General features: G+C 37.7%; 1 protein-coding gene across 3 annotated transcripts in view; it reads left to right on the top strand.

Annotated features, from left to right (window-relative positions):
* The window catches only part of LOC149195607 (thioredoxin-like 3-3), a 193,474-nt gene that overhangs the window by 58,804 nt on the left and 112,164 nt on the right, over window positions 1-22,506 (top strand). For 2 of the 3 annotated variants that reach the window (XM_089405368.1, XM_089405367.1), the window contains exons 2-3: window positions 12,953-13,417; window positions 13,620-13,645. In XM_089405368.1, the coding sequence (XP_089261494.1) occupies window positions 13,253-13,417; window positions 13,620-13,645 (191 nt within the window). In that variant the 5' untranslated portion in view covers window positions 12,953-13,252. Of the gene's footprint in view, window positions 1-1,944; window positions 1,970-12,952; window positions 13,418-13,619; window positions 13,646-22,506 lie in introns of those variants that run through there. The other variant, XM_089405369.1, reaches the window with a different exon arrangement.

Below are 22,506 nucleotides of genomic sequence, written 5' to 3'. Positions count from 1 at the left end.
ATTGCTCGAACCTCTCAAGCCCTCTGTCTGCGCGATGCTACCTTACTCTACAGGTTAGCTCGGCTCTCTATTTCCTACGTCTTGCTTATTCTCTGTTCTGTCTCTCTGTCTCACTGTTTCCTTCTTTCTTACAGTGCTCGCTTCGCTCTCACTTCGCGCTCTTGCTCTCTGTCTCTGTCTGTTCATGGCTTAAAGCCAATTTGTCTCATGATTGTTCGCTTCCTCTTCCACCCCTTCGGATCGCCTGCAGCTGTTCGCTTGGATTTCCTTGCCTCTGCGCCATCGTCACTGTGTAATGTCTCACAGGGAAGTGGCCACTTGTCCTCTCACGAATTGCGCCAGCTCTTCCTCAAACGGTTCGGTATTTCGGTTACTCTTTGTAATAATTCATCCGCTAGCTCAGCAGTCAAATCGGACTTCAGACTTTTATACGCCGCAACTTAATTCTCCCTCTAGATCTGGTCATTCATCGGGCGCAATCTCCGCCGTCAGATCAAGAGCCCCCTGATCCTACGGTGTTCACTCTTATTGCGCGGTTGACTTGCTCGGACGTTAGCCTGCGATAAGAGGCGGTTTTCTCTCTCATCCACCGGACATGCATCGTTCGCTGTATGGCATCGCTCGGTCTCCTGACAATTTCGCTTACTGCCCAACATGCCTCCGATATTCCGCCGGTTTTGGAGCACGGGACCCGCCTTTCGCTTTAGCACTTTTCCCACGGTTTTCGGCTTTTCCTTGTGACCGAGCGCTCGGGGCCTTTCCATTTCGAGGGGTTTTGCCCAGCGATGCGCGAGTGCTAATCGCGCATCAGAAACGGCCTCCGTTTTCTGATCCGGACTTCCTAACTGCTAGTTTGCGTCTTGCACGGTCTCCATGGGCCTCGGTCAGCGCGCTTTGACCAGGGTTCTCGTCGTTCCTTGCTAGTTACAAACTTTCACTGTTTAGAGGTCTTCCTGATAGTTCTTTGTTCACAAGTTTTTGAAGTCTGTCCTGATTTGATACAGTCATAGCACTTTGATAATTTTAATGGATCCCATTCGGATCATCTCAAGAATGGACTAAGAACAATAAAGATGACAAAGGATGACACTGTATCTTTCTATTTTGTAAGGATCTCTCAAATAAGAGATGAGCTGCAAGCCATTGATGAAATCATACCAAATAAAGAACTTGTGATCGCTGCACTACTAGGTCTACCAAAATCATGGAGCTCCTTTGCATCAGGCGTTAGTAGTTGGAAATAAACACCATAATTTGAAGAAATGTGGAATTCATGCAGTCAAGAAGAAACTCACATCTCATTAGTAAGTGATAAGAAGGAAGATGAAGAGATCAATACTTCCGATGCATATTTTTCCCACTACAATAAAAATGGAGAACACAAGAAGTTTGAAGGATCAAAGAAGAAGATTGACCTATCTAAAATAGAATGTTATCATTGTCATAAAATGGGACATTATAAGATCAATGTCCTGAAAATCCTATGAACAAGAACAATTAAAGAGAAAGAGAACATGCAATAGTTGCTGATGAAGCTGCACCTAAGAAGAACAAGGCTGAAGAATCCGAAGTCAAAGACTTATACTAACATATCCTTCTAGACTATTGTTTTAAGATTTGTAAAGTTTTTCTTTTATGTTTTGAGTTCATAGATCTAAAATGTCTTTTTAGAAATTCTTGAATTGTTTTTGATAAGTTGTAGGTATCCCTCAGAAAGATTGAAATAAGAGGGAGCCTCCACCATTTTACCAAAGATAAGTATCTTGTTCTTTGTTTCCTCTTTCATGTTTGATTTCCTCTAGATTCATTTGTATGGCATACTCATAATCCTTTCTTTGTATTTTTTTTGGTAGGAAAGCTTGCAGGAATATACAAGGATTATGTAGGAAACTTCAAGGAAAGACTTGTATCATGAAAGTAAGCCCGTTGCTGAAGAAACTCTACAAGGTTTTTTAAAGAACAACTCAAGGTATGTTTGATTTGATTTGACTCATTGCAGATCTTCTTCACATAAGAAGGTATGATTATTCTTCATTTAAAATTTGCTTTATATTACTAACTCTCTCATGTCTAGGGTTTTGAATCATAAAGATTCTTGTTAGGGTGATTAATCACTAGATTGAATCTACCCTTGTCATACTATCTCTTACCATTTGTTCATTTTGGTGAAACCCTAACCTTTAGGGTTCATTGTAAAACCCTAGCCTTTTGATGCTTAGGGTATGTTAATGATGAAACCCTAGTCTACTTAGGGTTTGTTGATAAAGTTCAGAATTCATGATGAAATCCTTCTCTATTGATGATTAGGATTTGTTGTTGATGTCTAAGTTATATAATGAAATCCTAGATTTCTAGATGAATTAGGGTTTATGAACAAAACCCTTGTAATAGTTGAAGGAATATCCTAGGAGTGAAACCCTAGGTATATGTGCTTCTGTATGATTGAAACCCTAGCCTAGTCAAAATTGCTATATATCTAATTTTGAAATTTGATGTTTGAAAGATTAATATAAATTTCTAGGAATAATAAAGTTCTAGATATGAAATGTTCGAATGCTAACTTGATTGATATCTAGGGTTCTTAACAAAATGCTAGTAGAGTTTGACATGAAATTCTAGAGCTTGATATTGAATCCCTATATGTAAAAGGCTATGATTAGATTCCTGACTTGATTTAGTTGCTGATATCTAAGGCTTTAAGTCTCGATGATCAAATCTAGGGTTTGTAATAAAAACTCTAGCAAAATTGTTGAAATAAAAAATGATGTAACTCTTGTTTGTTATATACCTAACTAGGTTTAGGTTTTCGATATCTAAAGTTTGTTTTATTAATGCTCCCATTGTAATGACATGCTAACCCTATTGACTTTATCCTCTCATGTATTTGTGCTTACTAGTTGAAGAATTGCAGGTATACATTCTTCAAAAATGTTGAGGATGATTGCCTATCTTATAGTTGTTGATGACTTAATGATGATATTGAGCATGATATAAGAATGATGATGCCATTGAAGATGGATAAATGATCTTGTTGCCATAGAAAGAATGATGTTCTTGTAGGAATGAAGCTTTGAAAGGTTGAAATTACTCCAATGATATGTTACAAATAAAAGAGCCTGTGTTTCTGCTGTAAAGAAGAAGCTTAGATAAAGGTGTATATCTTCCTAGTTAAGAGGGAGAACAATATTATGACAGCTATAGTAAATACCTTGAAGCAAGAATGAGTTCAGAGAATGAATAAAAACACTACAGCTGGATGTTCTCGACTCTTGAAGTTGCAAACAAAGACTTGGTTGTGTTGAAAAGTGATAAGGCTAAGTTTGGTACTGCTGACGCAGTTAAAGAAGAAAGCTTCCAACAAGATATGTTTGACATGATGATCCATGCAGTATTAGGATATTTGAGGACTTCGAAGGTTTGTGCTTACTTGTATATATTTGAAAGTTTATTACTAATTAGGGTTGTGTTTATGCATAAGTTTGAATATTTGGAAGCATGCTTGGATTGGTGGATATATTTGATTTAGTTTATAGGGAGAGATGAAGCATCTTGGGGCATCACGATGCTTGGGAGGACATTTGGCCAACCTGTGATGATGTCTAGATCCCGAAGTAGGGAGGGTATCAAAGGTCTTGTGGAGCTCTGACCTTGGAGAGATACCTCGATCCCTGGGTTGGTGTTAGAGCTAAAACCTGATGGTACCTATAGTGCCTGAAGCTTGGAACACACCCTAGTCCCACCCGATTAGATATTCTGGTCAAGTATCTAATATGTAGCACTGAGTGTGCTGTGACTCTTCGTAGAACATATCATTTTGAGTTCATCTATGTACCTTTGTATATATGTAATTATGAATATCCCATAGTTAAGAGGGAGTGTTAAAGAATGTAACTAGTGTCGGTCTTCATAATTGTATTTGAGTCATGATGAAATGTATTTGTCAAAAGAAAGAAAAGAAAATTTATTTGTAAAAGAAAAAATAATTTATTAGCATGGGTTTCATGCCTTATTATTTTATTTTTAGGTTAAAACCTCCATTGTAGGCTTCTAGGGTTTGTGTCATGAGTCCTAATCCTTGTTATCATTTAATATACCTTTCTTGGGCTTTGTTTATCAAGAAATAAATTTATTTTGATGTAAATTGAGTCAAATACGCTGCCTCCACCAAGTCGGCCTCAAAAGGAGCCAAAAACCACCATAAATAAGCAACTACTTGACTCATTTGGAGGATATATCAAGAAAGTTCGATCTGTAGTTGCTAGAGGAGAAAAAGAAGAGCGGAATTCCTAAGGAGAAGGAGAAAACCCTAGTGAAGGAGACACTTGTCAAGCAAGAAGAAGCTGAAAATCTCTCTTTTCTGCCACATGCGAATTTTTGGGTAGTTGTAGGAGGGCCGAAATTTCAGATCTACAGTAGGGCTGAAATTTTGGAACCTGAAAGGCCGAACTTATGTGTTGTAGCCGGGTTGAAGCTATTTGACTAGAAGAGACTACTGAAGTTTGGATAACCATTCTGGAAGGCTGACTTGGTGGAGCGAGGAAGGTCTTTTGTTCTAGTCTAAGGTCTTGTATTGTCTCAAATTGATTTATATCTACTAGTGGAAGAGTTTCACTGGGTTTTCCTCTTCATAGGGGTTTTGGCCTTGACTGAGTGCCTATATCTAGTGCCATTGGTCTTCATGTTTTGATTTGATGATTGCTTGATGAAAAGAAGATAAAAGAAGAACATAAAGAAAGTTAATAAGAATACAAGAATATCATAAGTAATTGTCAACATAAGAAAGTCTTTCTGCCTTTCTGGTTTTCTAACAGAAACTTGTGGTAGTCTCGAAAAGTCTTCTGTATAGGCTTGGTGTCTTAGAATGTAAGAGATGATTGTTTGCCTGTTTAGGCGCTTACTTGATGGGGTAAGTGATTTATGTCTTCTTTCCTAAGTCTAACTTCGGAAAAAGCACTCCTAAGTCTAACTTAGGAAAAAGCACAATAATTAAATCCAATTATTTATTGTGGACTATTAAGTCAATTTCTAAGGATAAATAATGCAATTATTTAAGTGACTTTGAAATGATCTCAACCATTGATCTCCTAGATCTTCTAGAAGGGAGATTAGGGTTAAGGATTTGGGCTTGATGAAGATTATAAATGAAAGCCTAAGGGAGAGGTGAAGACACAACAACAAGAGAGAGAGGTAGCTACTGCATTTTTGGGAAAGTGATTTTCTCAAAGAGGGAGAGCGATTTCTCCAGAGCGAGAGGCTCATTTAGACTAAGGAGAAAGAGAAAGGTTGCAAGTTCATTCATGCATATTTCTAGGAGGCTGAATTGTTGGAGATTGTAGCGCTGAATTGTTGAATTCAGAAGGAGGTTGAATTGTTGGAGAGGTTGATTTTCCAGGGCCGAATTTCTTGAGGCGCAAAGGTTGTTCGAAGGGAAGGCGCAAGACTGAGTTGTTGGTGAGAGGTGGGCCAAAATTCTCTAGGCTGAATATCTTTAGAGGCTAATTTCTAGTGGGCTGAAAGGGGCTGAGCTACAGGTTTTAGCCAATGCATATTTCCTTGTAATTTCTTTGTAGGTGGAAACCCTGATTTTCCTGAGATTAATTAATGAAGTAGAATTGTTGTGGGTATTTATTTGTTGTTGTGATATGATTGATCTCTTTGTTTTTATTTTTTCTGCTGCATATTAATCTTTGGAAGTTAAAATACCAATAGTTTTATTCTTCAACAATTCAGAAATTATTTGCATAATAAAATAAATTTTTGGAAATAAATAATTGTTGTAAGAAAATAAATCTGGGGTGGTATTAGGAGATTTAACATCTCCATCCTAGCCCAATCGACCTGAAGCAAAGTAAAAAAGTTTAAAAATGATGTTAAGGTGCAAAGGATGGGCCTTGAAGTCTACCTCGATGATTGACTAAAGGACTGTTTGTTTGCAACAAATGATGCTCCAAAGAAGAAGGGTTTGAGTTCTTTCCATCCTAGCCTAGTTGGCATGAAGCAAACTATGTCCTTAGAGAGTGGAACTATAAAGGATAGTGGGTTGTTGATTGTGTCCAGGAGGGTGCATCTTGGATGAGATATCTTGGAAGTGACTTTGTAATGAGTGTTGTTAGTTTTTGCAGCATCATATGTGTTCTAGCCATGAAATTTTTTGGAGAGACTAGAATACATGAGATCTCCAAAAACTAGAAATCGTTTTTGGAAATTCCACCTATAAATGACTTAATTAGATTATTAACCAATTTTTAAATATTTCCTAAGTCTAAACTTTGGTTATTGGTGCTCCAACAGAGGATTATAAGAGAAGATTGATGTGTTGATGGAGAAGACACTTGAGAGGTTCGATTTCTGAGCAGATCGATTTCCAGAGTAGCAATAGTCAGTTGTTCGAGAGATAGCTGGAGATCGAACCAGTGTGATAGGGGTAGAGACAACGAAGCCGCAGGAAGATTTCCAGATTTGGTGAGTGCATTTGTAGAGAGGCAAAAGATCCACAGAGAGGTTGACGCTGGGGCAACGTAGTAGCCTCTAGAGGCAATTTCGATTCTGTTGGCGAAAGGCCAAGTTTCAGTGCCAGAGGCTCGATAGAGGTTCCGGGGGCCAGGAGAAACATTTTCCCAGACAACAATAGACTAGGCGGCTTGACGAGAGGCTGATTTAGACTAAGCGCAAAAGGGATTGCACTAGGGTGACGCAGAGGCAGTTTGGACAACTCACTTGGAGCTGCCCGAATTTGAGTGTGGGGTGAGGAAAATTCTTCACTAGATTTTTGCCAGCAGTTTCTTTGCAGGATTGCCAGTATTTGGCATCGAGATTGTACTCATATTTTTCACTGTTGCTTAATAATAAAACCCTCAGCTACTGCACCGGTTTTCCCAAGTTGGGTTTTTTCTGGGGACTTTTGTCCAAAAGTAACTATGTTATTTTTACCTGTGCTAGCATTTCTTCCAACGTTTATTCTTCCACAGTTTTATTTGTGTAGGTTGCAGTGTGATTTATTCAATATTTGCCCGTAGCAAACAACAAATAAATTGTTAAATAAAATTAACAATTAGGAGAATAATTTCCAATTGTTGCAATAGGATTTTGGTATTGGAATTTTCACATGGTATTAGAGCGTAGTTGATCAGCCGAAGAGCTCAGAAGCGAAAAGAGAAGGAATTTCGCTGCTCATTGTGGGCAGCAGGCTGAAATTCCCAAGGGCAGCGCAGTCATTCTACCAGGAGGCCGAGTTACTTGTGGAGGTTTGATTTTTCTGAGTGAGGGGCAGAAAAATTCGATCCTACCAGATCGAGTGATTCCAGAGGTAGAGGGAGCAACTCAAATATTTTCGTTGAGCAAATCTCTAGTTGGACGCAGTGGTTTTTGCAACAGTTTGCTAGAGCAGAGCCAACGTCGGGGTGAAGAGAGAAGATGACACACAAAATTTTCCTTAGGGAACTTCTAGTCTCAAGAAGTTCGATTTTTCTTTGTAGATCAACAGTCGTTGTGAGCAGATCTTCTCACTCCAGAAGGGATTGTGAATAACAAAGCAACAACTGAAAGAGGAAGTTTTCGACAGTTCATTGAGATGGCCACTGCTGGGCTTCGTGATCAGGACAAGTTGGATGGAGCTTCCAACTACGTCATCTAGAAGGCAAGGATGTCCTTCCTTCTAGATGAGTATGACCTGAAAGCCTATATTGATGCAGTGGTAACAATTCCCATGGATGCAAATCAACTGAAATAGTACAGAAAGGAGATGGCACGGGCGAAGCGGTTGATCCTAGATAGAGTCCAGGATCATATAGTCTCGCATATAGCTGGCAAAGATACTGCCAAGCAGATGTGGGATGCTCTCGCCACGCTATATCAGGGTACTTCCGAGCAGTGGAAGATGTACCTCGAGGAGAAGCTGAGGCTCATCCGGATGTAGAAGGGGGAAGGCATAGACCCCTTCCTCACCAGGATTCAGGAGGTTCGGGACCAGTTGTCAGCTGTTGGGTAGCGCCTCAACCTACAGAGCTTGTGAGGTTGACACTCAACAGTGTCTCAGAGCACTGACAGGTCTTTGTCTAAAGTAGATTGGGCAAAGACAAGCTACCAAATTGGGATAGGATGTGGGCTGACTTGCAGCAGGAGGAATTGAGGCGAGCTCTTCTAAAGAGCTCCATCAGTGGAAACAACAACAATCAGAAGCAGGTGAAAGAGGAGGAGAATGTGGTCCTCGTATCTAAGGGTCCTAGTCAGGGACAGGGGGAGCAGAGGAAGAAGAAGGACCTGTTGAAGGTCAAGTGCTTCAGGTGTGGTGAACTCGGTCACTACAGTACCCAGTGTCCTCTTAGGAAGAAGGACAAGGAGGAGAAGTAGGACCAACAGGCAGCTTCAACAGAGATCGATAGGCTTTCCTCCAGGCTAGAGGAAGACTTCGTTATGTTTTTCGATATACCTCTAGGAGTGAGGTGGGGTGACTTGGTGTTGTAGCGCTGGGCAGGATCCTTGAGGAGTCCACCTCATGGATCAATACTTGGCTATAGGGCCCACAGTATTCAGTAGCAGGATGGATTAGTGACAGTGGATGCAGTCAGATGCCGGAGTGACAGTTGCAGAGAGTAGTAGCAGTCAGATGTTGGGGAGCGTAGTGCAGAGTTGGCAGCAGTGCAAAGTCAGCGGCAACACATATTCTTAAGTGACAGTGCAGATACTAGCAGTAGTCAGAGACTCGGGTGGCAGATGCATTATACTGATCACAGTTGATTCAGTAGTTTGGATGGTTTTTAGTTGTAGATGTTGCAGTTGCAGCCAGTGTGGAAAAAGTCTGGAAAAAATCCCGATTTAATCCTAAAAACGCGATTTTTTGAACTAAACGATTTAATCCCCCGACTTTTTGGCGACTTTTTCACAAAGGAAAAAATCTCGATTTTTTCCTTATACTCCCGATTTAATCAGGAGTCGACCCAAAAAGTCTGCCTCCCTTCCCAGGCCGCGGATAAAGAGGCCGCAAAGGTGAAAAAACTGTAAATTGAAGCTTCCATCCATGCATTTTCAAGTTATTGCATTGTATTGTTTGTCATACTTCTTGCAAGCATAGCAGTCTCATTTGTAATCTGTTAGTTTTGAGGTTAAGATATGTTTTTGTTTTCCAAGGAAAAACAAATCTTTATACTTCATATTTCTAGTTAGAAAGCAAAGTATACATTGGCTAAGCCTCCAGGCTTTCAGTGATCCAGACTCTAACAGTCACTGCCCCTTCAAAAGATTACAAAAGTACCAAAAGGACAGGCATACAACAGTGTTTCGTAGAAAGAACCCCACACCATCAAAAACATTGTTACAGTTGTTGAATGCTTCCAAAAGAAACAACAAAGAGGAGGTCATGAAGATCAAATAGCAACAACCTGTCCAAAAAAGACAAAACCAGTGCCTCAAAAAAGAACCCATTTTTCAGACAGGAACAAAGTACCTGTGAAATCTTGTGACAACAAAGATCCTTCCTGCAATGAGAGCACGTTTTGAAAGGGAATCTTCTTTAGTGGTGAACTCCCTGTAAATGTGGGCAAAGGTTATGTATCAAAAGTGGATTTTACCTCCAAGAGTTTTTGAATAATAGATGCCAAGGCTAGGTTAGTAATCTGACATCTACTGTTTTCTCAGAAAATAAGCAGCTTGGAGTCACCAAGCGTTAATTTTCACATCTACTGTGATACTCACTGTTAATTTTCATTGTACCTACCACCTGACACCTTATTACCCAAGCAGATTACAATCTACTGAATAAATGCATGACTTATTTCTTAATACAATTAGCGGAAACAAAAATTAAAAGGGGAAGAGGATCTCAGTGACTGATTACTTGATGACTTTTAGATGACTCATGATATACATTTATGATATTTTTTGTTGATATTTTGGCTCTTGAGAGTTGAGACTCAGACAGGACCCAAAATTCAGGAGTTGATTCACTATTTTTATATGTGATGTAGCATTAGACTTCATATACATATTATATATTAGCTTTCTTTACATGTTTATGTGGAAATGCATTTATTTGATGTTGTGGATACTCTAGATGTTAAAAAAAATAAAATAAAAATAAGTAATTTTGTGTTTTTTTAATTTTGCCGATTTTTTGCCGACTTTTTCAAAAAACTCCCGACTTTGACGAGTTTTTCAACTTTTGGACCCTTGCCGAATTAATCCCGACTTCGACTTTTTCCACATTGGTTGCAGCGACAACAGATAGAGGGAGTTGAAATGCAGATGCAGAGTTGGCTGCAGTTTAGCAGGGTCAACAACAACACAAATGTAGTATATCAGAGTTGCGCAGTGGTTGGTGGGCAATATGGCCAGACATCAACAACGTGATAGGAGATGATGCAGAAACAGGGTGCTGCTACAAGATGTGCAGTAGCACTAGAACACATTCCTCGCTAAGAGGGAGTGTTAGTTTTTGTAGCATCGAATGTGTTCTAGCCACAAAATTTTGTGGAGAGGCTAGAATACATGAGATCTCCAAAACCCATAAATCGTTTCTGGAAATTCCGCTTAGAAATGACTTAATTAGATTATTAACCAATTTTTAAATATTTCCTAAGTCTAAACTTAGCTGATATGGTTAATTAATCAGTGTTAATTAAGTTAAGGCGAGAATCATCTAGAAACTCACACGGATCGATCCAGAGATGATCCTAGCCATTGATTAAGTTTTAATCTTGGCCGTTGGTGCTCCAACAGAGGATTATAAGAGGAGATCGATGTGGTGATGGAGAAGACACTTGAGAGGTTCGATTTTTGAGCAGATCAATTTCTAGAGTAGCAACAGTTAGTTGGCAGAGAGAGAGCTAGAGATCGAAGCAGTGTGAGAGGGGCAAAGACAGTGAAACCGAAGGAAGATTTCCAGATTTGGTGAGTGCATTTGCAGAGAGGTAGAAGAGCCACAGAGAGGCTGACGTTGGGGCAACGTAATAACCTCTAGAGGCAATTTCAATTCTGCTGGGGAAAAGCCAAGTTTCAATGCCAGAGGTTGGACAAAGGTTCTGGGGGGTCAGGAGAAACATTTTCCTAGACAACAACAGACTAGGCGGTTTGAGGAGGCTGATTCAGACTAAGCGCAGAAGGGACTGCGCTAGGGTGACGCAGAGCTAGCGCAGATGCAGTTTGGACGGCTCACTTGGACCTGCAGTGAGAGCCCGGATTTCCCTATGGGGCGAGGAAATTTCCTCACTAGATTTTTGCCAGTATTTTCTTTGCAAGATTGCCAATATTTGGCATCCAGATTGTACTCAGATTATTTCACTGCTGCTTAATAATAAAACCCTCAGCTGCTGCACTGGTTTTCCCAAGTTGGGTTTTTCTGGGGACTTTTGTCCAAAAATAACTATGTTATTTTTATGTGTGTGCTAGCATTTCTTCCAGCGTTTATTCTTCCGCAGTTTTATTTCTGTAGGTTGCAGTGTGATTTATTTAGTATTTGCCGTAGCAAACAACAAATAAATTGTTAAATAAAATTAACAATTAGGAGAATAAATTCCAGTTGCTGCAATAGGATTCTGGTATTGGAATTTTCACAAGTGTCTCTCAAGTATGGCTTAGGATCATTGAGACCTATCTAGGCATTATTAAACTTAATCACGGTTGAGTATATTGTCTTATTATGTATATGTAAGATTTGACCTATATGATAGAATTTGAAGGAATCAGACACTAATTATATACTTATTTTCATGATCGATGACCTTTACCTTGTTGGTGCTTGGGCACATAACTACTGCTCAACTGTTGTGTTGCATATCATATAAATTTGGTGGTTTTGGCTCATCTTATGGTTTGCAGCTGGATTTGACTGTGGCTATGGAATTGCGCAATTCAAGGCTTGAGAAGCTGGGTGGGTTTGCCCATCTTTTCAAGGTTGTTGTAGGTGAGTTCCATTTGCAGAGGGAGTGTGTTCTACTGTTGCAGGTTGGGTTCTTTACCCTAGCCACCATTATTACGATGTGGCTATGTGATAGTGTCCTGACATGGGCATTGTTGCATTTTAATATTTGGTTAAGTTGTAGCCTGGGGTATGTGTCTTTACCCCCATGTCCTATCATGTGATTTGGGGGGATAGGTTCATTTTTTTTCTCAATTTTTATTCATTGTTGGTGAGTTCCATTTGCAGAGGGAGTGTGTTCTACTGTTGCAGGTTGGGTTCTTTACCCTAGCCACCATTATTACGATGTGGCTATGTGATAGTGTCCTGACATGGGCATTGTTGCATTTTAATATTTGGTTAAGTTGTAGCCTGAGGTATGTGTCTTTACCCCCATGCCCTATCATGTGTTTTGGGAGGATAGGTTCATTTCTTTCTCTATTTTTATTCATTGTTGGTTGTTCTCTTTATTTTGTATTTAATTCCGCGCAAGCTTATGCTGATTCCTGGCATTTTGTCTGAGTATTTGTAAAGGGATCACTTTGTTACCAAGCCACATGCTGGTCGCTGTTTTCTGCCTGAGATTGTCTAAACTTTAAAGGGATGGTTTCTTCAGCTGTTTGCTGGTCTCTTCCTGTTTTGTGTTTTGTAAGGGAATGTGGTTTTTTTTTTGTTAGTTTCAAAGGGTTTTAATTGTAATCTAGCCCTGCTAGCATGCTTGGCAGCAGACAATCTTGGCTCTCTTTTTGTTGTATGTTTTCTTTGTAAATAGAAGCATATTTCAAAAAGCGAAAAACAGGGAATATTCTTGCTTGCCTTAGAATTTACAAGAAAAGCAGTCAAACAGAGTTGGGCAAAAGTAATATACGTCTTATCACTCTTGTTTGAAGTTGTGTACCTGTATAAAATTAGGAATCACTTTAATAAAATTATAAGGCTAAAAGATTCACATTTATTTTATTGTTTTCTTTTAGTATGGTTACTTTATATAGTTTAATTTATTGTTAAATATATTTGGTATAGATATGCATCCTCATCTCTAATGCCATGTTCTTTTTGTAGGTTATGAGCTGTTAAATATATGTGATAATACATATAACTTGATAACTTCCAAGATAATTGATGGCTCTTATCTAGTTGCCTCATCAGTATAGGCAACAATTGGTCAGAGGCTATTTTGTGGATGATTCATTCATCATTTGTGGGGGGGCCTACCAAGTATTTTTTCAAAACGCATGCACGGCCTGATACAAAATTGTCCTATACAAATGTGAAAATATCCATTATACAAAGGAAGATCTTCGACCATTAGATCTTGCAAGTTTATGATAAGGGTGAAATTATTATATCATCAAGGAGAAGATGACATCTGTCAAAGGTGATGCAACAGACCTCAGTGGTGGTAAAAAAGGCTTGGAAGGCACAGGGCTGATCCTCCCTGTGAATATTCATGGAAATCTGAAGAGCGCCCATGATGATAATGAGCTCAAGGACCTCCTCAAGCAGCTTAAAATCAGTAAAACACCGGTAGGTACATGGCATTCGGAGTTTCTGCAATTGTACTTTGTTTTTACTATTACAAAGTACTAGAAGAGAACCATCAGGATTTTAGAATCTTCTAGGACTTCTAGACTGAGGCACACATTTATATGCATATTCACAAAAAAAGGATAATGGTGTAGAAAACCACATGCACATGTTTAACATAAATGCAAATTTGTTTGTGTAGGCAGTAATTAGCTATGGAGCTTCCTGGTAAGTTTGAGATGCTTTACTTCATAGTTGATCAATAATAATATTGTATCTTCATGTAAATGTGAACCTTTCTAAGATGTTTTCATTCTGCGATTTTCATTCATGTGTGCATTTGGCGGTATTTAGAAAGACGTGTTCCATGCTTTTGTCTTATTTTTATAATCATCTTTTTGGTGGATTGCATGGAAAATGAGGTGGATACTATTGCTCTCAAAATAATGGAGTTCCCTTATTGGTAACTGAAAATTGTATATCTTGTAATGACTCGAGGGATTGTTATAAGTTATGACATTGTTTGCTTTAATAATGATATGGTCTCCTAACAGGTCCCCAGAACGAAGTCCGTAATACAACAGCTTTGCATTAGTTTCTAACAGATCACAATGGGATAGTCTCTTAATAACTCCCAAATACAGGAACAATGAATGGATATTACTGCAATAGGAACTTCACTTGGGAGGCTGATAAGTTCCTAGTGTGTGAAACATGATCATACCATACATGTTTTCAATGTTCCACCAAAGTCTCTGGGTCGTAGTGATGTGGGAGCAGGGAAACTTATCTGGAGGACATGTGGAAGCATCCCCCAATTTCTATGGAATGTCATAGGTGGATTGTGGTATTCGACATAGTGGACCTCACCTGAGATACTAATAAATTAAAATTAAATTATGCGAAAATTGAAACATAAATCATTGAAATCTTGTACATAAAAATAATGAATAACATACATTGAAACATGTAACATAATAAATCATAATTTATAGGTGCAATGATGTAACACAACATAATAATCATGATTCACAAATAATCTATCCCATTGTATTTCTCATTATATTTAGAAAATCAAAGATATAGATCTTGTCACAGAAACTCATCAAAGAACAGGTGAAATAACAAATGAGTGTCACTGCTCAAGGTAATGTCCCACTAGTCTCTGCATCCGGGGATTGCATGGAATATGTAACAGCCATGGGAATGTCACTATCTGAATCAGAATTATTGCAATCTTCATAATACTTAATGGCACAACAGCGAGCCTAAGTTGAACCTCATCAAGTCCCTCCTTATCTACTTTTGCGTTTTACAGTCATTTTATCTTTTATTTTGCTTTTTTCCCTTTCCAAATGGTGGTCTTTGGTCAAGGGGTATGTGGGAGAGCATCTTATTTCTCAGAGGGGGTGTTCCCTACTGTGTTCCTTACTGTGAAATTTCTTTAATTGCAGCAATTGGAAACTATTCTTCTATCTATTGCAGATTATTTGTCATCAGAAATTAATCGCAGCAAATAACGAATAAAATCACTACTGCAATTTTCACAAATAATAACAGGATCTGAGAAATAATTCACACACAAAATTTGAACATTGATATTTTGGACAATAGTCCCTGGAAAAACTTCAAAGTGAAAACCAATATAGCAGATGGGGATTTTATTATTATTCTTCAACAAAAATCTGTGATTGTAAATTAAAACTGCTTGCCTTAAACTGGCAAAGCTCCGGTAATTATTTTTCTCCAGCTACCAGTACATAAAATCACCTGGAAGGAATTCGGCTTCCCTCTGCAAAATAACTTGGCCTCCTTGAGATAATTTGAGCTCTCTCTATCTGCAAGTGCATATGGCCCTGGCTGAAGGAATTCAGCCCCCACAGCCTTTGGCAAACTCGCCCTGACCTCTTGGCCTTTCCTGGAAGAAATCGACTTCAGAAATTACCTCTTTCTCCCACATGTGCAAATGAAAAACTAGCCTCTAGAAACCCTTGTGCACTAGAATTAATCTAGGCCTCCTGTAGACAAATCGAACTGGCAAATCTCTCCCTCTGATTCTCAGAAACTGGAAGAAGCTGATGAAGAAATTCTCTCCAGAAATGTTTTACTCAACCACTTCTGATTCCTCGCTGCTTGGTGTCCTCCATGCTATTACTGTTAAAATTTTATGGTGTCTTCTATACTAATAATTACTTCCAATGATTTGGTTCTTTTACACTTTCTTATTCATAATTCCATCATTAAGTAATTACACAAAAGACATCAACATTATAACATTTATGACAATAGGATCATGAAGAGACAATCAAAACAAAGAACACAAATTTTACCTTGGGAAAACCGACTTGGGGGAAAAACCCAACAACCTTATTAGAGAAATGTTTAGTTCAACAATAGATGCATCAAAGTCAAGACAAACTAACCAACATAGTAGTAAGATGATCATCCACCAAGTGCCAAGCCAACCCTCCAAAATTTCCAAAATAAAATTCCTCAAATCTGTTCACAAATAGGTCCGCAATGAAGTCTGCTTCAGGACTCTAAGAGAGCCAAATTTTGGCCTCTACCTCAGCCTCAGATTTCAGATTATGCCATAGAAATTTGTGCCTTAGAACTTCGCATTCACCTCAGTGATTTGTGCCACAGAAAAACTTTGCATTAGCCACAAAAGATGCCTCAGATTTCTGAACAGACTTCGACATCTTTTGTCCACAAGAGTGAGGGCTAGAAGATGACTTAGATGCTTCTGTTTTTAGCCTCCTTGTGCTTCTTCCTTTTCCGCATAGAACAAAGATATGTGTGATTAGATGAGACACATTTGGAGGGATGTGAATGGCTACTTATTTCCACTAATGCAAATGGGCACCATTTATTAGCTGGGCTGACTTGGTCACTGGAGGACACAAAAATACATATGACAAATTCAAATTTTCGTTTTTTGCAAAGGCCATGTAGAACACGCTTCTTTACAATTTTCTTTTGACAAATAGCTGTAATGACCAAAAGTCGTATACGCACTGGAAATTTTTAAAATACTTCAAAGACGTAAGTTTCCATTATAAGACATGTAACTGTATATTGAATTGATGTAAGATGATTACAAATGAGAATGAGGACCTGCTTATATACCCTAGGCAGGTGCCCTTTCATGAATGGTCATGTCTCTAAGACATGCCTCTTCATTACTGACTAACTAACTATTAGTTAATTAATTATTATTATATTTATATTTATTATTTTTATATGAATTATATTCACAAGATTGCTTCTCTCTTCAAGAAGCTTTGTCTTCGAAGCTTACTGAGAATATCTTCTCGTCTCTAAACTTTCATCTTCGTTGATACAAAATGATATGATGCTCTGAGTGATAGACAAAATTGGCGTACAGAGAACGGATCGGACCATCCCAGATTAATCTTTTGTGGAATCTTCCGATCTCTGGAAATTTGTGATGAATAGTTATCGTAGGACTGGATTCTACAAACTTCAGTGTTTTTGTGAACATAAAATTTTCGTTTATGTTCTGAGTGATACTGGTACGTAGATTGATTAGAAAGTCTGCTCTTGTGATTCAGATGTCGATAAATAGTTCTTTTGGTTGGACTTTCCCTTATCATGTTAGTGGTTGTTCCCTATTTTTCTTCAGGCGCTGTTGTTGTTGGTTGGCTACTGAATCATCGTTTGGAATGTTTGTCGTTTGAACTGCAACTTATGCATGTGTCTTCACTTCAGTAGGTTTATCCTCTGCTTGAGTTACGATTTGAATGGATCAATATTTGTTGCTTTATCTTCAATTTGCATTGAAACGACTGGAGACTTCGATACTACTTCTTGAAGTTGTTCTAACTTGTCATTTAGTGATTTCTTGTCACTTTTAAGCTTCTTTATTTGCGTAAGTAAGACTTGGTTATGATTCCTTAGACGTGAAAGTTTGCCATTTTCTGAATCATTGACTTTGTCCTTAGTATCTTTCTCTTTATCTTTTAAATTTTTGATTTGCTCTAATAATTTTTTATTAAGGGTTTTTAGGCACAAATTTTCTTTTTCTTTTTTTGATAGATTCTCCTTTAGTTCCTTATCAGAACTTTCCTTTTCTTGTTTTAGTCTTTGTTTCTTAACCTTGGACTTTTTTATTTGTGAAAGTAATTTCTCATTGTGGTCCCTTAGACGCCAAATTTATTCGTTGCTTTCTGTTGATTTTTCATGAAACTGATCTTCGAGATCTTTATATTTCTTTTCTAATGTTTCGTTATTTTGTTGAATTTTTGCGATTTCTTCCTTTAATCTTTTATTTGTGACTGGGTATTACCTTGATATTCTTCCAAAGTAAACAACCTTTGACATTTTGGACAAGGTATTGTGTGATTTTTAAAAATCGACAAATACTGATCTTCTGTTTGACAAAATGGACATCTGTTCCAAAATGTAGAGTTATGTATGGAATCCATAGTTTTTGTTGTAACTTAGTTTTACCCTAGTTATTTTTTATTTTTGTTAAAAAAAAGAAAAATGAAAAGTAGAAAAGAAAAATTAAAAGAAAATGAGAAAAAAGAAATAAATAAAATTCAAGAAAAGAATAAAAAGGGGATATATATATATATATATATACACACACACACAATAAAAAAATCCCAAAGACGCGAGCAAATCAAAATGCCGCATTGTTTTCTATACGTTTGTCATTTTAATCCTTTGTATATTTTGCCGAAGGATATTTTTTTATTATAAATAAAAATATGATCTGACGGTTTGTCGTGTTGTAATAAAGTTCGAATTCAAATGCATATCTATGGAGAAGATCTTCCCTGCTCGCATAAACGACGGGGAATGAGTTCGGGACCCCCCCGCACTATCGGAGTTTAACGAGGGAAGGGGGGTCCGAAAAGCGGATTTCAACTTACTGCCCACTCATACGTGGCGCTCCCACAGCAAGTTCAGGACCCCCTCTCCTAAACCACTAACTGCCTACCCCCCCCCGAAAACCACTTCCCACTCCCGTTCCGCTCCCATGCCTTTTCACACCTCGCCACTTGTCCTCTTCCACTTGTATTTAATTTTATTTCATCAAGCAGACAGGTTTAAGTTTCCATTGTAGAAGTTAGATGCACAAGGAAAGCCTCAGTCAGTTATTCACTAGACTTCCTTGGTAAGGAAGAACACAAAAGAGTATTCCTTTAGTGATTATGTAAACCAGTTTTTGCATATGTCTTTATGTCTTCTCAGCAGTGATGCCATACCAATAATTTCAAATGAAATCAGAAGAATTCTGCACCTTACTAAGCAAGCCAAAATTGGAGACTGGTATCTCTACTAGAATTATACAGAAATCAAAATATATGGATGTGAACTTCCTCCCTACAGGTTACCAGTATTTGTGCCAATTAGGATCTTTGCCTTGGAATACATCAGGCAAATGATGAACATGGATGATCTGCATTTTATGTTAAGAAAGCAAAAATCCCAATTCAAGTTGAAGGCACAGATTGGCCCTTTCATTGTCAATACTAGGGCAACAACGAAGGAGGCAGATATTTTATTAAAGAAGATGAAATTCAAATTGAGCTTTACCTGGTCCTATGATCCCTTGGGGATTATTTCAAAGTTGAGAGTTGAGCAGAAAACAACTCCATATGTACATACAACCAGGCCAGAAATTGAGTGGGAGTGGGAAGTGGTTTTCGGGGGGCGGGGGTGGGGAGGATGGGGTGGGCGGTTAGTGGTTTAGGAGAGGGGGGTCTTTAACTTGTTGTGGAAGCGCCACGTATGAGTGGGCGGTAAGTTGAAATCCGCTTTTTGGAACCCCCCTCGTTAAACTTCGATGGTTCGGCGGGGGCCCGGGGGGGGGGGGGGTCTTGAACTCATTCCCTGCCATTGATGTGGGCAAGGATGATCTCGTCCGTAGATTTGCATTTGAACTTTATTATAGCGTGACAAAATGTCAGATCATATTTATATTTATAATAAAACATAATCCTTCGACAAAATATACAAAGGATTAAAATGACAAACATATAGAAAAAAGGAGCTTTTTGATTTGCTTAGGTCTTTGGGTTTTTTTTTTTCAATTGTATTCATTTTTTTTTTTTTTATATATATTTTTTATATCCCTTTTTTATTCTTTTTTTTGACTTTTTTCTTTATTTCTTTCTTCTTACTATTTTTCATTTATTTTTTTAACAAAAATAAAAAACAACTAGGGTAAAAATAAGTTACAACAGTTTCTTTGCTCATTTTCAAATTAGACTCCATTTTTTTTCTTCAAAAATGAACTTCATTTGTGTTTGTCAATGAGCTTAGGGTTTAATGATAACCCTGTTTTCTTTAGTGAATTTGAACTCCCTTAGGGATTATAAAAAAAATAATTTCCCTATTTTTTATATTATTTATAGTATTATTTTTATTTTTTATTCTCAACAATTGATTTTTTTTAAACTCTCTTCTTTTTTTTATAATTTTTTTTAACTTTCTTTTTATTTTTTTACTTTATTTTGTTTTTTTTGTTATATATATATATATATATATATTTGAAAAGTTGCAACCCTAGTGAAACGTGGCTATTCACCTCTTTGGGGTATAATATAAAATATATGTCCACTTATGTGCCTTTGACTCTGTTTAATTTTCTCCACGTAAAAAGTAAAACTTACCATTCACATAAAGAGATTTTGTATTCCTTTTGTTCTTCTTTTACCTTGAAAATACCATGGGAAATTACCATGGGTTGCTAAAACCACGAGCTTGTAAACCACTTAATGAAGAATCAAGATAATCTTATCTACTCTTCCTTCTCTTACATATAGTTTTAAAGATATTTGGAAAGATTCCCTTTTGACTTTATCATGCACTTTTTATCAATAATGTAGAACCTTTTTATATATATGAATGTTCTCCTTCAAAATTTACATCGGACTATTTTTTTTACTAGAATCATTGAAATGTCAATGGCCAAAGGCCTTATTATTATTAATTTTTTTTAATTAAATATATATATATATTTTAACTCTTTTCTTTTATAATTTTTTTTCCAATTCTCTTTTTTAACTCTTTTTTTTTAAGTGGCCAAGGGCTTGACTGAAAATGGAGAAACTCCAACTCGTGTAGCGAAACACTTTAGTTGCGACGACAAGTTGATGGCCAAAGGCCGGGATCTGCCAACGTGGCTTTGATACCAATGTGAAAATCTTTAAAATACTTCAAAGACGTAAATGTCCATTATAAGACATGTAGTTGTATATTCAATATTGTATATTGAATTGATGTAAGATGATTACAAATGAGAATGAGGGCCTGCTTATATACCCTAGGCAGGTGCCCTATCATGAATGGTCATGTCTCTAAGACATGCCTCTCCATTACTAACTAACTAACCATTAGTTAATTAATTGTTATTTATTGTTATTATATTTATATTTATTATTTTTATATGAATTATATTCATAACAATAGCGTGAAGGACATGCTTTACAAATATATCAAGAATAAAATAATAATTATGAAGACCAACCATGGTTACAAAATTCAACACTCTCTCTTAACTAGGGAGGCATTCATAATGACTATCTAGACGTTCTTATGTTGACAAATTTCTCTAAGAAAAGGTTATAACAAATTCAAGTACCATAATTAGGTTGACAATTGTGATACATGGTGAAACAAGTTACCATATCAGGTTAGCAATTGTGACACATGGTACATCAAATTCAAGACCATAATCAAATCGACAGTTGTGACACATGGTAAAACAAGTTACCATAATCAGGTCAACAGTTGTGACACATGGTACATCGATAGCATCATCATCAATATCATAATCACCAACATCAATCATACATAATCATGATGCACCATCAAACAACTATGGTGAAACACCATAGGCCTCATCAATGATAAACAAACTCTCTAGAAAGAGATTTGAGCATGATGCTGGGAGGCTACAACCTCCAGGACCATACTCCATCTAGTGGTTAACTGACACACGAAGTATGTCCTATCCTAACCATTCTCCTTGATTCCGGTCATAGTACTTGTCACGGGGAGAATGTTTGTCCACCAGACCATTCTTCCTAATTCTGGTCAATGTACATGATATAGGGATAACATCCCTAATTCCAAATAGAGTACAAAACACGGGAAGAATGTCTAGTCCATGGTACATCAAATCCAAGTACCATAATCAGGTTGACAATTCTAACACATGGTAAAACAAGTTACCATAATGAGGTCAACAATTGTGACACATGGTACATCAATAGCATCATCATCAATATCATAATCACCAACATCAATCATACATAATCATGATGCACCATCAAACAACTATAGACATAGTCTAGGTGAAACACCATAGGCCTCATCAATGATAAACAGGCTCACTCTAGAAAGAGATTCGAGCACGATGTTGGGAGGCGACAACCTCTAGGACCATACTCCATCCAGTGGTCAATTGACACATAGAGTATGTCCTATCCTAACTATTCTCCCTAATTCCGGTCATAGTACTTGACGCAGGGATAACATCCCTAATTCCAGTCATAGTACTTGATATGGGGAGAATGTCTGCCCACTAGATCATTCCAGTCAATGTACTTGATACAAGGATAACATCCCTAATTCCCAACAGAGTACAAGACATAAAAAAAATGTCTAGTCCATGATGCTATCTAATCTATCAAAACCATTCTCCTTGATTCTGGTCAATGTACTTGACACAGGGATAACATCCCTTATTTCAATCAAAGTACATGACACAGGGAGAAACCATATCGATGATGTAATCATCACTCCCTCTCAATCAAAGAGGCATTCCCCATAAACCCAAGCTTGTCCTAGAAGTACACAAGCTTCCCTCTAGAAAGAGGCTTCGTTAGCATATCAACTATCTGCTCATCAGTGGAGACATACTCGAGCTTCATTGCTCCCTTTTGCACCATGTCTGTCATAATGGTCGTCACCTGAACTTGATCAAACCTTGCATGTAGCCTCTTAAGCTATACTGCTTCTCAACATGCCAATTCTGCTGCAATATACTTGACCTCTGCCATACTGCTTCATGCTCATCCAAGAAATCATTACAAAGCCCAAACTGAAGC

The sequence above is a fragment of the Pinus tabuliformis genome, chromosome 2_2, assembly GCF_031772625.1.
Source record: "Pinus tabuliformis cultivar Carrire ecotype Pingquan chromosome 2_2, CPIR1, whole genome shotgun sequence".
NCBI classification, from domain to species: domain Eukaryota; kingdom Viridiplantae; phylum Streptophyta; class Pinopsida; order Pinales; family Pinaceae; genus Pinus; species Pinus tabuliformis.
The sequence above is the reverse complement of the archived record's forward strand: the minus strand, read 5'-3'. Positions and strand labels throughout refer to the sequence as shown.